General features: G+C 37.8%; 2 protein-coding genes across 42 annotated transcripts in view; both read left to right on the forward strand.

Annotated features, from left to right (window-relative positions):
- CLASP2 (cytoplasmic linker associated protein 2) overlaps positions 1-2,575 on the forward strand; it is a 155,205-nt gene extending 152,630 nt beyond the window's left edge. For all 38 annotated transcript variants that reach the window (XM_027675745.1, XM_027675728.1, XM_027675727.1 and 35 more), the window contains one exon: positions 328-2,575. In XM_027675745.1, the coding sequence (XP_027531546.1) occupies positions 328-414 (87 nt within the window). In that variant the 3' untranslated portion in view covers positions 415-2,575. The remainder of the gene's footprint in view (positions 1-327) is intronic.
- UBP1 (upstream binding protein 1) overlaps positions 1,209-15,002 on the forward strand; it is a 52,678-nt gene continuing 38,884 nt past the window's right edge. For all 4 annotated transcript variants that reach the window (XM_027675767.1, XM_027675769.1, XM_027675768.1 and 1 more), the window contains exons 1-2: positions 1,209-1,312; positions 12,106-12,222. In XM_027675767.1, coding sequence (XP_027531568.1) covers positions 1,233-1,312; positions 12,106-12,222 — 197 coding nt within the window. In that variant the 5' untranslated portion in view covers positions 1,209-1,232. The remainder of the gene's footprint in view (positions 1,313-12,105; positions 12,223-15,002) is intronic.

A 15,002-nucleotide genomic window follows, 5' to 3' on the forward strand; every position in this document is an offset into this window, starting at 1 on the left:
CTTAATATTAATTTAAAAGAAAAAATCAACATAATCATATTTAGAACAGCATTGTAATTTGAGGAAAATATTCCATCTGTCTTAATCTAACTACCTTAGATAATACTCTTCTTTACATCCTTGAAGAAACTTGAGCACTTTCTTTGTGACAAATTTTGCTTGTGTTTGAGGTTTTCATTGGCAAGTATGTTCTCTTTGAATCAGCTGTGTAAAATATCATTTTTTGGGGGAAAAGAAAAAGGATTAATGTCTCCTTTGTACCATTCCTGTAGTCTGTCTGTACAGTTTGAAAATACTAAACAAAGTCAATTTGTCTTAAATTTGCAGATGAAATTATTGAACCTTTACATCAAACGTGCCCAAACAGGCTCTGGAGCAGGAGATACAGCAGCAGATATGTCTGGACAAAGCTAATGAAGCTGACAAGAGTTACCCAGGTCTCCTAAAGCAAGGGCAAGGCCCTCTTCAGTGAAAGGAAAATCCTTACATACAACTTCTGGAACTTTTTTCTTGGGTTTATTTTTTTCCCCTTTTTTTTTTTGGGTTTTTGTTTTTTTTTTTTTTTTCTTTAACCAACGGCTGTCCTCAGCCTGCATGTGACTGTTGCAATAGAATTATTCCAAATCCAAGGAAAAACAGTATTAACATCAGTTGATCAAAGCAGAATAAAATTTTAAAATAATCTTATCCATCAGTTACCCTGTTCATAATCCTCTGTGTCTTCCCATTAACTTTTGCCAGTGTTACTGTATTAAAAAAAGATTTTTTTAATGCTAATTAAAAAGGTATGCTTTAAGCTTCAGAAGTTAAAATATAAATTCTGTTGCTTTACTCAGCTGCAGATAACATTACTTTTTTATTGCTGTTTTGTTTGAGTATCATGTCCTTCATTAGAAACAAGAAGTGATGTGAAACAAGGCTGAACTAGTCTGAACTGCAGTGAGACTCGTTCACTGTGTTGGTGGTTCATCATCTTATTTACAGCTTGTTTGGGATATTCTGGAGATTGAGAAATATGCCTATAAAAAGAAAGCTGGATTGATCCAGTTCTGTAAAAGTGATATTGTTCATTGGTTGTATGTTTGTTGCATAAATAAGAATTTAGTGTGCGCAGCAGAGGACTGGTACAACCAGTACCTCTTAATGTGGAAGACAGCCCTCCCAGGGTAGCATTGCCGACCTGGTGATAGTGTGGCAGTCTGCTATCGAGCAGCAGAGTTAATGGTCACTTGATGGACGTGAATCATCCTTGTCACCTTTCGTTCTTCAAGCAGGATGCTTCAGAATGGAGTGCTCTGCCCAAGCATGCTCAGTATGTACTTATCTTTATCACTAGAATGTTTCCTCTCAACCTAATTGCTGGAACAAGTAGTCTTGTATTGTAACTCACATGGGATTTTATGACAACAGTGCAGAAAACTATTTATTCCTTACCTTCCTAAAAGCACCAAGATTTTCTGCATTGAATTTAAATAGGGGGAGGTGGGGGAATAGTCACAAATGCTATGGATCTTGCCACCTTTTAATTTAAAGAAGAATATATATTTTGGATGAGTAGGAAAAGCTGCACCAAATCATTTGCATGGTTTTCTTGAATAGCATCCTCAAGACCCATCTGGATTAAGGTGTGGAAATGTTTCAAGGGTTTGTTTTTCCATTTTTGAAAAAGAGTTAGTATATTGTGAATAATGGTTCTTTGTATTTATGAAGTTGATAATGGAAAGAGAACAAAGATAAGTAACTGTGTCCCTAAATGTTGTCTTTTTCTTTTCTTTTTTTTTTTTTTTTAATTTTCATGTTTTTGATATAAGCAGCAAGCTGATTTAACTGAGAAATGGGATGAAACAGTGCCCTTCCCAGGAATGGTGGACCTTTTTTTTTCCTGACTTTTTTCCCTTTGATTGTGATGTTGTCTAGTTGTAGGAAGTGTATCCTGATAAGAGAGAAAATTGTGGTGCCAAGGATGATGATCTATGCTAGGCTAAAATTCTCTCTACCTCTTCAGGGTGACTAATTTTTGGCTGAGCTGCTGCATATAGCACCCAGTAGAAAAACTATCTACAGAAAAAAAAAATCTTCTTTATTTTTGTTTTCCAAATTATCACTTAATGTGTGTTCCAAACTCTGCTCTTCAACATTGCAGCCAAATATCATAAGAAACTACTTACACACTTTACTTGCTAGGAACCCTGAAAAACAAAACTGAATAAAAAAATTAAGTCAGATGCTTGTAGTTACATGAAAGGTTGTTTTTACTTTAGTTTGAAGTGAATGCAATAGAAAGAGCTAAGACGTGGTTATTAAAGAAGCAATGCCATTGCAAAGATTTATTTGGAGGAAAAGTTGTAGAAATATGTGTAAAGACTTAAAACCAAGACTGTCATAACACATTGCTAGCCCTTTTTAGCAGCTACATCAAGAAAATAGTATCTCCTCTTTCTTTCCTTTGTTACGTGTAACATCCTTGTTGTTTTCTACTGTTTAATTACATTGTGTATTTATAGTTCTATGCTTACCATTGTGCATATACTGGCAATAAAATGTACATAACATTACTTAAAAGATTAGCAATGTATACATTCTGGTTTTCTGCTTTATTTGATCACATGCTATAAGAAAAATTATAAATGTGATTGATACAGCATTGGTTTTAAAAAAAATTATCTTAATCTTCATGTTTTGTGTGTCCAAATGATGTTTCTTTATATACTCTTGTTACTAAATCTGACTTGGCATTTGAGAACGTGCTGTGAATATAGGTTGTGCTAGACAAATTTTTTAAAAATTGAATAGAGTCTTTATGAACACAGTTTCCTTCATCTAGGCAGGTTTCTTGTTTATTATTTCATTTATTTGCACATTTGCATTTTATTTTTTTAATATTTTAAAAAATATTTTTCAGTCTACAATCTTGTACTTGTTACATTTTGATTATACAAAAGGTCACTTAAAAAAATTGCACAAATTCTAAGCTTAATAGTCCTTCCTGTATGTTATTCCTGCATTTTCTGTAGGTAATATTTATTTTCAGAGGATCATTGCAAGATGACTTTGTCATCTTTTTGAAGATGCTATTTCATACTGAAAATATAAGTTATTGAAACATACAGTATATATTCTGGATGGAACCTAGTTTTTTTATGTGTAAACAAAAGTTGGTAAGAAAGAAATGGTCCTTTATGACTGAAAAATTTTGCTCCAGGTGGAGGGGAGAAAGATATTTACATAAAAGTTTTTTCATTAGTTTTGCTTTTAAGCCATCTTTAAATGTTTTAAGTGGAGATATCCCATGTATTAAAAATCTGAATGCAATATATTTAAATTAATATTTTACTCATGATATGACTAGTTCTGTTTCCAACAAAGATGGGGTTGCTATCTTTGTAAACAAGTAGAATCTGTTTATATTACATGAAGCCATCAGAATGTAAGAATTTGAAAAGAAAATTATTTGCACGGCAGCCAGTTATCAGATTCACTGCATTGCTTTTGCCTTCATTTCCTATATTATAAATATACATTAGCTCAGTTAAATTCAAGCAGTGATTAGTCATGCCTTATGTTCCTGCTGGAGGTGGTTTCTCTAATGGATTAGCATAAAGATCTGGGAAAAACTAGGACGGATATAAGTTGCTGTTCTTTCAGAAAGGGGTTCTATATGTTCTCTCTAATATCCTGTCAAGATAGGTCGTTGCAGTCATTTGGATACCGAAATGTAAATCTTAAAAGTTGAGTTTGGGCTTAAAAAAAGAAGGAGAAGGAAAGCTACATGCAGAATCAGGATAAGAAATGCATATCTTGGATGTCTCAGACTTTGATGTCATTTGCTTTAAAGATTTTTGAGTAACACATGTTCAGCTGAAGCAAGGAAGTTGGGATAATAAATGTAAATTGAAAGGAGAGCTGATGATGTAAATTTTCCTGAGTTGGCTTGCTTGTTTGTTTTTGAAGATAAAGGTTGGAACAGATTGAGTTGTGTTTATTATTTGCGGTCTGAGTCCCAGAGCAAAAAAACCAAACATTTGTATCCTGAAATACTTACATATTCTTAGTAGTTTCTATGAATGCTTAAACATTTAAGTAAATTCACAAACCTACCCATGTAAAAAGTCTGCGGGCCCAAACTGCTCATGGTTTTAATTTTCAGCAGAGGAATTCAAATTGTGCATATGACATTGTCCCTTTTCAAACAATCAGAAAAGAGAAAATAATCCTGGGGAATAAATATGTTGAATTATGCTACAGTTACTCCCTATGGTAGCTGGTGAGAATGGTTCCGCTGGCTGTGTCAGGTTGGGATTCAGCAAACACACAGAACACAATAAACATAAATATGATGAGGATGAATAGGCCATTTGGGAACTGCAGGATTATCTAAAGAATGACAACTAGTATTTTCTCCCAATTAAAACAGTAAACAGATTTGTAGTTCCAGTCTACTTTTAGGTAAGATGAAAGTCAATATTCATATTACATTCACTGAAGAAAACGTCTTAAATTTTCCTCCCTACATTTCACAATTAAGCTTTTCAACTCATTAAAAGCACATACTTTGAAGATTTGCTTCATAATTTATCTATGTGTTCTTCCTTCTTTTTTGTTAAAACAGGGAAGATTTTCAGTAATGTGGGAAGTTTCAGGAACTAATTATGCTAGTCAGGCAGGTAAAAAAATCAAATTTCATTTACTGTTTTTCTATATTGCGTATACATTTGTATGCTTAAGTATATTTTAAGACCTCAGGGTTCCCAAACTGTGCAGCTTGGATTATGCCAGCTGAAGAAGTGTCTTCCTTTGCCGATAGGATTTTAGGATAATAAGTGTATTTACTGAGAAGTTCTCTACTGAAGGGGCAGAATTGAAACTCTGTAAACTGCTGCTTAACAGTAACTCTTGAAAAATTGGAAAATGGTGTTTTGCAAGCAGTTTTGAATATGATTTCTGTTGAATATAAAAGTTCTGTAACTCTTGATGTATTTTAGGTAGATACAAATGTTCCTAGTGGGGATATTTTGAGGGAGTAAGATTTAAAAAATTACGGATAATGAAACATGGAAAATATTTCTTCAGTGGAAAAAGGAACATACCTTCATGTAACTGTTTGATATCCAGTTACAGAGATATCAGACAAGAGTTCGAAAGGTAACTAAACTTGATCTTGGACATCAACACTTTACAAGTTTTCTTTTTCAGTGTCCTTTCTTTCCTAGATCATGATGTTGCCCACCAATGCTCATCTTTGGACCTCTATCAACTCATACTACAACCAGTACTGGAGATGGTTCTTGGAACTATGTCAGGCTAGATTCAAAAGTAGTGCTTGTCTGTCCGAGAAAGATCTGTAGCAGTAAAAGCCAGCTGTAGATTTAAGTTATGCAGCAGACAGACATTCTCAAAAGTCAGCTAGACTGGTTTAGGTATTCCCTCACCATCTATTCATCTCTGCCCCTGGCAGAGCCAACAAAGTACTTTGTGGGAGCTCCCGTACTCTATTCCTCACAAATCAGATTGGGGAACAATCTCTAGTCCTCCAGCAGCACCCTGGGCTCACAGAGATGCTGGCAAAATGAATGAATATCTGTCCTGGGCTTTGAGGGTCTGCCTGTATTGTGGGGGGAAGAAAGGGAATACAAAAAAAAAAAAACTTAGCACAGTTTGTTTAACCTGAGCACATGTAGCTCATGTCAAAATACCAGAGAAGACGAACCGTTGATTTTAGCATGGATAAACAGGTCAACTGCAAGCCTGTAGGGGAGCTGGATGTGTGTTTCATTTAAAATTGCAGATTAGCATGTTTTAAAATGCTTAATTAATCTATATGCTAGTCTGAAATAACACATTTGAAATGTAACTAATGGTAGGCAACTGCAAAAAGCCTTTAATCTGGAAAAATAGTAATTTCTGGCCTGTTACTTTGTGTCATTTCAGCATAACTTAAACTGATGCAGATAAAACACTTTTACACCATAGCTTAATGTCATTATAGATGGCTGTATCTTATATAAAGAATTTCTGAGCTGTTTGATGCGGTTTTTAATCTTCCAGATTCCATGTTGGCCAGCTAATCAATTGAACTATTTTACCAAGACAAAATTATCTGTTTCCTCTGAGGAATTTTCATGCATTACTATTTATATAGCCTGTATAAGAGGGGAAATCTAAATTTGTTAAGATATAAATCTTAAACTTTTTAAAAGCTTACTTGAAGTAAGAATTGGTAGCATCAGAGGCTGCCTTTTCTCAGAAGCACTGCTTCTTGAGCCATATAAGAAGATTTTTGCCCTGTTAGGAAGTGGAAAACGCAGGTTTGTTAGAAAATATGAGGAGAAAGACATGGTGTAATATACCTAATTTAACCCCCTGTAACTTGCAGCTATTGTTCTTAAAAACCTTTAAACCCCTGTGTAATTGGTAGTGTTTTTAGGAAGGGGATTTTCTTGGAATACACATCATCGCACTTTCTGCTTTGGGAATTAAGAGGAAAATACTGATATAGGAGGATTTCGTCCACAAAGCCAAGACAGCCTAATGATAGAAATTGTTAGACCTGGCAGGGTACCAAAGCTGCCTCAGAGCCTCAGGTAAAAGGGACTCAGTCCATTAGGAATGAGAAGGAACTGAGCACTCTTTTCTGTGTTACAACATGCGGGAAGCCCACATGGCTGCAGCACTCTGGGAGTCCAAACACTGATGTTTAGACTATCCAAGTATGTTCACAGAAAGCACAGAATACCAGACTAACAACTACTTGAACTTGTCCACCTTTACAGACTTCCTAGTTGTCAAAAAAACCAAAAAAAACACTCAAAAACAACAACAACAACAAAAACCCCAAAACAACAAAAAACAAACAAACAAAAAAACCAAAAAAAAACCCCACACCAGACTCCACCATTTTCCACAGCCATAAAAATGTGCTAATTTAAGTTTTGATTTGGGTATGTGATGTGTTAAGTCAAAATTTTCTCTGGTCAGTGATGCTGTCTCAATCTCTGTGCCTACAAATTATCTCCATATGATAGGTTTCTTTATAGGCCTTAGTGTGTTCCTAAAAGGCAGCAGAATAAAGCACAGGTAATATTTGCGATGCTCCGTCTTGTAAGATGCGAAGTCACTAAGACATTTATTCCTCAGTTCGTATCTCAACACCTTCCAGCATCTTGAGATGCAGAAGTAGGTAGTGTGAGGAATATGACTATGCAGAAATAAACTACAGACCAGGAACACTCTATAAAAGGAGACTTCTTTAAAAGGAGATAGACCCCATGAAGAAAGGATCATGCCCTGCATTTTTCAGAACAAGCCAAACCTATGTGTTTGTTGTAATCTGACACTTGCTCAAGTGTCAGACTGGAAGCAATTCCTATTTCTCTTTTACATATAAAGTTACTTCTTCGAGTGCCCCATATCAAGGAGACACTGAAGCAAGTCCAAGCACAGAGTCTGCTACATATCTGTTTCATCAAAGTGACCAGAAGGGGCTGTTGAAGCATTTAGTGTCCTCAGCACTGTTATGTATCAAGCAGAGTGCCATTCTGGTCAGATGCCCTGTGACGCATTACCTTGTCCCTGTGCTGCCAGTGTCCTAAGATTTCTACTGCAATTTAGGAGGTCTACTAAAAGTGCTCTTTTTGAGTGTTTCCATTTCCCCTTTCCTTTTGTTGGCAGGCCTGCTGCTTTCTGTATCACAGAGGGAGGACTGGTAAATGAGCAGTTCTTACATTGCTTCAGTGTTCAGCAGGCCCCCACTATGACATCTAAAACCATCCAACAGTCCAGATTAAAGGTGGCAGGTGGACATGGAGAACATGCAGGCATTGCTGCTTATCCTTTATTGCACTACACAGACACAGGGCAGTGCTGTTCACAGGCTGTTTATCAGCAGTAACCACATACTTCTGCCACCCTCAGATGACCAGACATAGCAAAAGAACTGGGCTGGATCAGCTCTTAACATGTCAGGAGATGTGTGGAGAACTGCAAGTCAGTGCAGCAATGGATCACATGCAGAAGTTATTCTTGGTTGTGATTGTTACTCATCAGTGATTTAAGTTCACTATAGTGAATACAGTCACACTAACAAGGTATAAAGGAGAGACGGAGAGGTTGTGTGCTAAAACAGAAAGAGGGGCTAGCACCTTTCACATAGATGTATAATGGATTCATAGCCCATGCAAGCAGGCAATATCATCTAGACTTGAATACCTCACTGTTCCATAGTGATCTAGTTGAGCAGGGTCACTGGTGTCTAATTGGACAGCTGTTTTCATTCCAAAGTTACCCTGCGCTGGGTAACAACTGTTACACAACCAAAAAGAGTCCAAAAACTAAATAGGACGCATCAAAATAACAATACTTTCTTCTCTATAATCTGTTTTGGGAATAAAGTATACAGGGATTGCTTCTGCATAAATATAAAACTTTCTTTTGATTTTAAACTGATCTGCTATTTTAAGCACAACTAAAAGTCATCACTGGATGGCAAAAACTTCCATTAAATAAAATTTTCAGAATATGTACTGAATTCACAGTGTCTTACATTGTACCTGATTAGTTTTTCCATGTATTGTCTGTAGAACAGTTTTCACTTGTTCAAAGAGCAAAGATTACATTCTGTATATATACTAATATTTTAGGTCATTTGTTGTACTTCTCAGAAGGGCAATCAGAAAAATTATGAGGAGTCTGATCACTATAAAAAAGATTAGCAAGCTGAATGATGCCTTAGGAGACCTCAGAATTTTGGATGTGGCTCATGGAAAAAAGTCCAATAAAGTTTTCAGGCACCATATGCTAAAGTACTTAACTTCAGTGCAGATCCACCCATTAGGCAAAACATGAGCCTCCCCACCTTAAATTTCAGGTTGGACTTTGCATGCCATACACAAGCCTTAGAGCATGAAATGTTTTAAATAAATAATGTCTTGTTGTTTGTATATACAGTGCTCCTGTGCTGAGATCTGTGAACTTATTGGGTAGATCATAAAGCAAGAAAAAAAATAGCCCCTTAACAATAAACAGTACGAGGTAAAAAACTCACCTTATTTGTCCCCAAACTTGAAGGACCGTGTAACCACATACCTTTATGTCTGGAGGTTAGTCAAGGGCAGCAGGTGTGGGTGTGGGGAATATACAGTGTTTCACAAGGCAAAATACCAGGATTAAATATAACCTGGGAAGTTTATCCTAATTTAAAAAACTAAGTTCTACTGTACTTGAAGTTTTATCCATATACTGTTTGCAACAAACATCAGTCAAAACACAAAACTGAAGAGGAGAAAGAAAAGAAACACTGAATTTTGATTTTTTTGTTGGTAGTATTTAATTTCAGTTGAATAATAACATTTTTTCTACGTATTCTGTCTACCTAATTTTCCATACAAGGAACTCAAAGCAACTATGAGTGGTAAGTCAAGTATTTTCTCAAACCCCGGAGGAAGGAAAAGACAGGCAAAATTTCCTCTTTCACAGTGCTTTTGCGTGGAAATCTACAAGATTTGGTTGTGCTTTGCTTTTCTTATACCACCAGGAGCAGTGGGTGCAGTGGGATAGGATGGTTTGTAGCGGCAGTTTTTGTGGCCACAGTCTCTCAAGTAGGAAATAGTTTGCATACCATGAGGGGCACCTGTAACACAGGCCTTGGGACTTCTGCCTTTTATAAGAAGCAGGTACTTAGAAACTGAGGTCAGAATAGTTGCCATTATTTCACCCTCCTCTACTGATAAACACCCCATGTTTGCTGTAATGCTCCTGTATTTTATTACAGCCTACAACTGTGGTTGGTAGTGTCAAAGCTCTGTTAACACCTGGGCAAGCTAATGACCAAGGACTGAAATCAGAGAACTAAAGCACTGAGGCCTCACAGCTCTCGCTCACTACCCACACTCAAAATATCTAGGGTGAACCCCAGCCAGTAGCTGAATCTGGCTGTGCTCCCCTGGGTGGTTATTTTCAATGAAAGCAAGTTGTCTGTTGTGATGTAGGAACAAATCTATGACTGATATATTGTGTTTGTGCTATTTAAAAAATATCAACATTAATTCTGAAAGGACTACTAACGAAGTCTACTGTGCTAAAGGTGAAAAATGGGAGTCTCAATTGCTTTTCCTCCCAAGTTCTCTCCTGGACTTCTAAGAAAAAAAAAAAAAAGACTGATTAAAACTGCAGTGTTCCCAGCTGCATTTTGACAAACCAGGATCTGTCAAAAGGAACAGACTACTTTTGGGGGTGAAGGAGTGGCAGATGATTTAAAGCCACAGCAGCTGTGTGGGATATGCATAGAGAGGTGGGAGCCATTCTGTGGTAGAGACTGAAAGGTCTTTAAGTGAAGGGGAATCTGTGGTATTACTCCTTCCATTCCATAGAAATACAAGTCACAGAAGAAAACAGATGCCTAACCTCTATGTGGGAAGCTCATATCAACCCCAAGGGAAGACTGTGAAAGTGATTTGTGAGGTGTGTAGTCCTTCCCATGAGAATAATCAGTGCAAAGGGAAACAGGTCTTCCAAATACAATGCACCATACTCATTTAACTCCTTTGCCTAAATCTAGGGCTAAAGACAGAGTGATTCTATTTTATGATTTGCCAGTAAATGGAGTAAACCAGTTAGCAGGATATGTGTTCTTTTTCTACAGTCACTGAAATCAAAAATTATTAAGAAATTACAACAGTGGTCACTGGGACACATGCAGCCCCTTACACCTGCTAGGAGGGTGCTTATTATGAGTATGCAGTTACATATATACACTTGAGTGGAAAAACTAACCTTGAAAAGGCTTGTCCAGCTCTCATGCTTGCTGGAGCAAAGACCAATTTGTGTACACGAGCTGATCTGTGTTATAACAGCCCTCCTTGAGGTACCTATGTACTTCTTGGAAGAAAATAATCTCTTAGAATCACTAAGGCAGCAGTCCCAATTCTTATCTGCTTTTGTGACTGGCATCACAAGTAATGTGTATTTGAAGTTTTTCTGATTGCTGCATATTACTATCACTTTATTATGAAATAATTCCTTTTTGTTTCTCAAAACCTTGCTCTTTGATGCTCTGATTTTCATAGCCTGGGTGTTGCCACAACATTGTAATACCTTTTAGAAGTATCTTTTTATAGCATGAACTGGTATTTAAAAAAACAAAAGTAACAAAGCCACCACTGAACTACTACTATTTATGCGTAGTCCTTCCTATTTCAAGCAGAATGGCTGCCCTCTGCAGGTAACTGTTTTCAGATGAGAATTTTGGATGTGTGCCCCCTCTTATTTCTGAGTGTCAAGGCCTTTGCAGGATCAACCAGTGCTATTTTATGTGGTTTAAAATTGATATTGCAATCTTGCCTGCAAAACCCAGCAAACAAATGGCACTGAGATATGTGTGCCAAGCAGCTGTTTTGCATCTGAATGTGATTTTTCCCTAAAGTGAGGGTGTGAGGGTAGTATTGGGTGGGTGTTGGAGTAAATATTTTTCCTGCAATTTGACAGTGTTTTCATTGTTGGGGTTTTTATTTTATTCATTGTTCATGACAATAAGGTAGCTATAAAGTTATATTCTGTAGTAGCCTGCTATTTGAATGGAATGAACAGGCAAAAAGGATACACTGCTGAGAAGGCATCTTCCTCACCTTAAAGGTCATTGTATGTTCCACCTTTTTTCTTTTTCTCTGCAGTCAGTTGTGCCTATGTGGGTTATAGTGTGTAAGCTCTCTGAGCAGACTGTGTGAAGAGGAAGCTCTGTGCCTCTCTGAGGCAGAAGTGCTATGAAGTTGCTCTTTCTCCTGGTTCTGTAACACACAGTTTGCTCAGTGACACTCAGTGTGGACGGAGAGGAGGAGAGAAACAGGGATGGTGGTGAGGTCTGAGGTGCACCTGATGTCACATCCGGTAGTAACAAAGCCTTGCAGCGGGGCAGCAGCCAGCAGTGCAGCAGGTTTGGGAGCAGCAGAGTATGTGGGGACCAGCCAAGACATCAGCTACCTGCCTCTTCTGGAGAGACGGACATTGGCAAACTTGCTGGCAGCAGCTAAACATAAAGGTCTGACAGGAACCCAACTGCAACTTTAACCTGAATGTGTGTATTTGTTTTCTCTTTCCACTCTCCCATCGCTGCAGTGACCATCTCCTGGCTGAGCACAACACTCCATCTCATCCCAAGATGCTTTTCTGGCACAGCCAGCCTGAACATTATCACCATCACCAGTACCCCACCAGTAACAACAGCTACTTGCGGTAAGAGAAGAACGGGCATGACTTTAAATCATAATAATAATTATAATGCTATGGCACACAAGAATGCAGACTGTATGGCCTTTGCTAATTCACAAGTTCAAGCCTTCAAATAGAGCTGGTGATTTGAAAATAATTTGAGCAGTACAGTCAACATAGTGGAGATTTACTTTACTACAGCTCTACAATTTTCACAAGCCATGACACCACGTGTGCTACTAACAGTGATAGGAATGTTTTGCTGCTTAACATGATACAGATGTGGTATTTTTTTGTTGTTTTTTTTTTTTCTAATTGCATTTGCAGTCTGTAGATAAAATCTGTTTATATGAAGTAATACAGACTTAGAAATACCTTGATGTTTCACATTTACTTTGATTATTTGCTGAAGCTCAACTGATCTGCAGGACCAGGACTATGGGCTGCTTGTCATATCAGTACAGGCACACTGCCCAAATAAATGCTTTGCATTGAAATTCTGATGCAATATACAGGTTATTGCATCAGCATATTCCTGTGAGCTATGAACCTAATGTACCTCTTCATGACTAAAATATTGTTTGTCTGCAATATTCAAATTTTTCTTATAATTAAAAATGATTATGCTTTGACAAGAGCTAGGCTCACAGATTCCTGATAATCTTGCTGTTAATTGAGTTTCAATTTATAGTGTGGTTTACTCTTTTTATTAAACTTTAGATTATTACTTTTTGGCTAAAAACAATGTATGTAAACATGATAGTGTGTAATCCTTTATCTTGACATGGCTCTTTCTATGTTGGTAGTTGCACACTGTTGTATCACAGCGTTACTTCTGCTCTTGTCGAACTGTTGAGTAGCCTGCTTTTATTAGAAACGTATTAAGTTTTACATTTTAAAACAAACAAACAAACAAGCAAACCCCAAAGGAACTGAGGGTTCCAAAGTGTGAAACTAATGAAACTGCAGTGGCATTTTATAAAATCAATCCACCTCAGTACAAAGGTCAGAGCAAGTTGAAATTTAGATTGGCTAACACAAATACGTAGCAAACACAACGCTGTTTCTATTGACTCAAGCAATAAACCAGAAATGAAGGACAGGTGCTCAAGTTCCCTGATGCAATCCTGTTTACAAGTGACATGCACAGTTCCCAGGGCAAAAGGAACCAAACCGCCAGGGAAAGTGAGGATATCCACTCACACCTCCAGTCCTCCCTCGGTTCAGCCTCAGGGAGGTGTGTCCCTTCCTATCTTTCCTCAGGGCCTTGTTCTCTCTCAGGGCCTGTTTTTTGCCATGTCCTTGTCTTTCTTCATTGCTTCTGTTTTCCCACCCTTATCTAAAAATCTGCCATTTGAGTCCCTCTGAAAATGCTCTTCCCACACGCTTTTGAGCACCTTCCTTTAGTTTTGGAGGCAACCTGCATCTATGTTTTGATATTGAAATACAGCATGGGGGGATACTTCTATCAATTAAGGGCTGTGTACAGCAGCTCACAAGATTGCTCTTTGAGGCTGACTTTTGAGCAGGAAGAGCACAAACCAGTTCAGGCACAAAGCTTCAGTCTGGTCATAATCGTCAAGTTGCTTGGCTCTGTCCTTAGTGCTTTACCCTCAGCGAAGCACCACACTTCAGTCCGACATCCTGACATCAGTAAGGTTTATACAGAAAAGGCATTTAACTCAGGGGAGGATGCCAGCCAGCATTAGTGAAGAGCAGATGGAGAAAGGAGTGTCCTAGGACCCCCACATCCCAGCAGAACTACACTTGGAACACCTTTATGCAGATATGTCTGCAAAATGAGGCTCCCACTGCCTGCACTTGCTCTCTGTTAGATCATGTCTCCAATTCCCGTTAGTGGATCTGCAGAAATGGAACAGCAGTGCCACCGGGAATGTCACCTCTGACAGGTTAGACCTGTGGATTTGGCCTGCTCAGAGTGTTAGAGAAGCAATTTGAAATCTCAAAATTCTTAACTCCTGTTTTAGACAATTACACTAGGCACATAGAAATCTTTAGACATTTGTCATGTCACCAAAGCTTGGGAGAGAGCCAGGAGGAAAGTTGTATCATTCTATAAAGCATATGGAGTCTTCTCTGTCCCACAGCCTCTGCTCTCAGCTGTAACCAATAAGTAAATATTTAACAATTTAGGCAAAAAATCTGCAATCTCAAAACTGGTGCAGGTACCTAACTTGTGGGACTCTGCATGGGGCTTATATTGTCCATGTTGCAGAATATGAATTTTATTAGGGAAAAAGGCATCAAAAATCTACCATATGTGCATAGCATGTAGGTTTTCAAATATACTTTAAAACTCTTTTGGCAAAAGTTCAGAGCACTGCATCACAATTACAAAAACTAGAGGTTTGAGTACTTGAGCTGATGTGCACTGAAGCTACAACTCCATATGCTGGAGCTGGCTATATCTGGCTGGAAAGTGGTGTTTGTGTGCATTGCTGATCCTCAGCAGAAGATCTGAGAAAGAGACTGATCAAGGAACCTGCCCCAAAGAAAGAAATACATCAGAGGCCTGTGCTTTAAAAACAGCATAAACCAAACAAACACCACACACCTCTAGAGAAAACTTGTAAATTAGCCAGGGATACAAATAATGCTAAAGAAAAAATGTCTTCACTTTAATATTCATATTTGAACAGAAAAAGGACACTTTGTGTCCTAAAAATACCTAAAGATAACATCTTCAGAAATGCTAAGTCAGTTTGTTTATCATGGACAAGCTACACCCAACTTTTTAAGACTGAACTGCAAGAGGATGGGTCTCACTCAAGATACCCTTAGGA

Source organism: Neopelma chrysocephalum, unplaced genomic scaffold (assembly GCF_003984885.1).
Source record: "Neopelma chrysocephalum unplaced genomic scaffold, ASM398488v2 Primary Assembly neopelma1_26, whole genome shotgun sequence".
Lineage (NCBI taxonomy): Eukaryota > Metazoa > Chordata > Aves > Passeriformes > Pipridae > Neopelma > Neopelma chrysocephalum.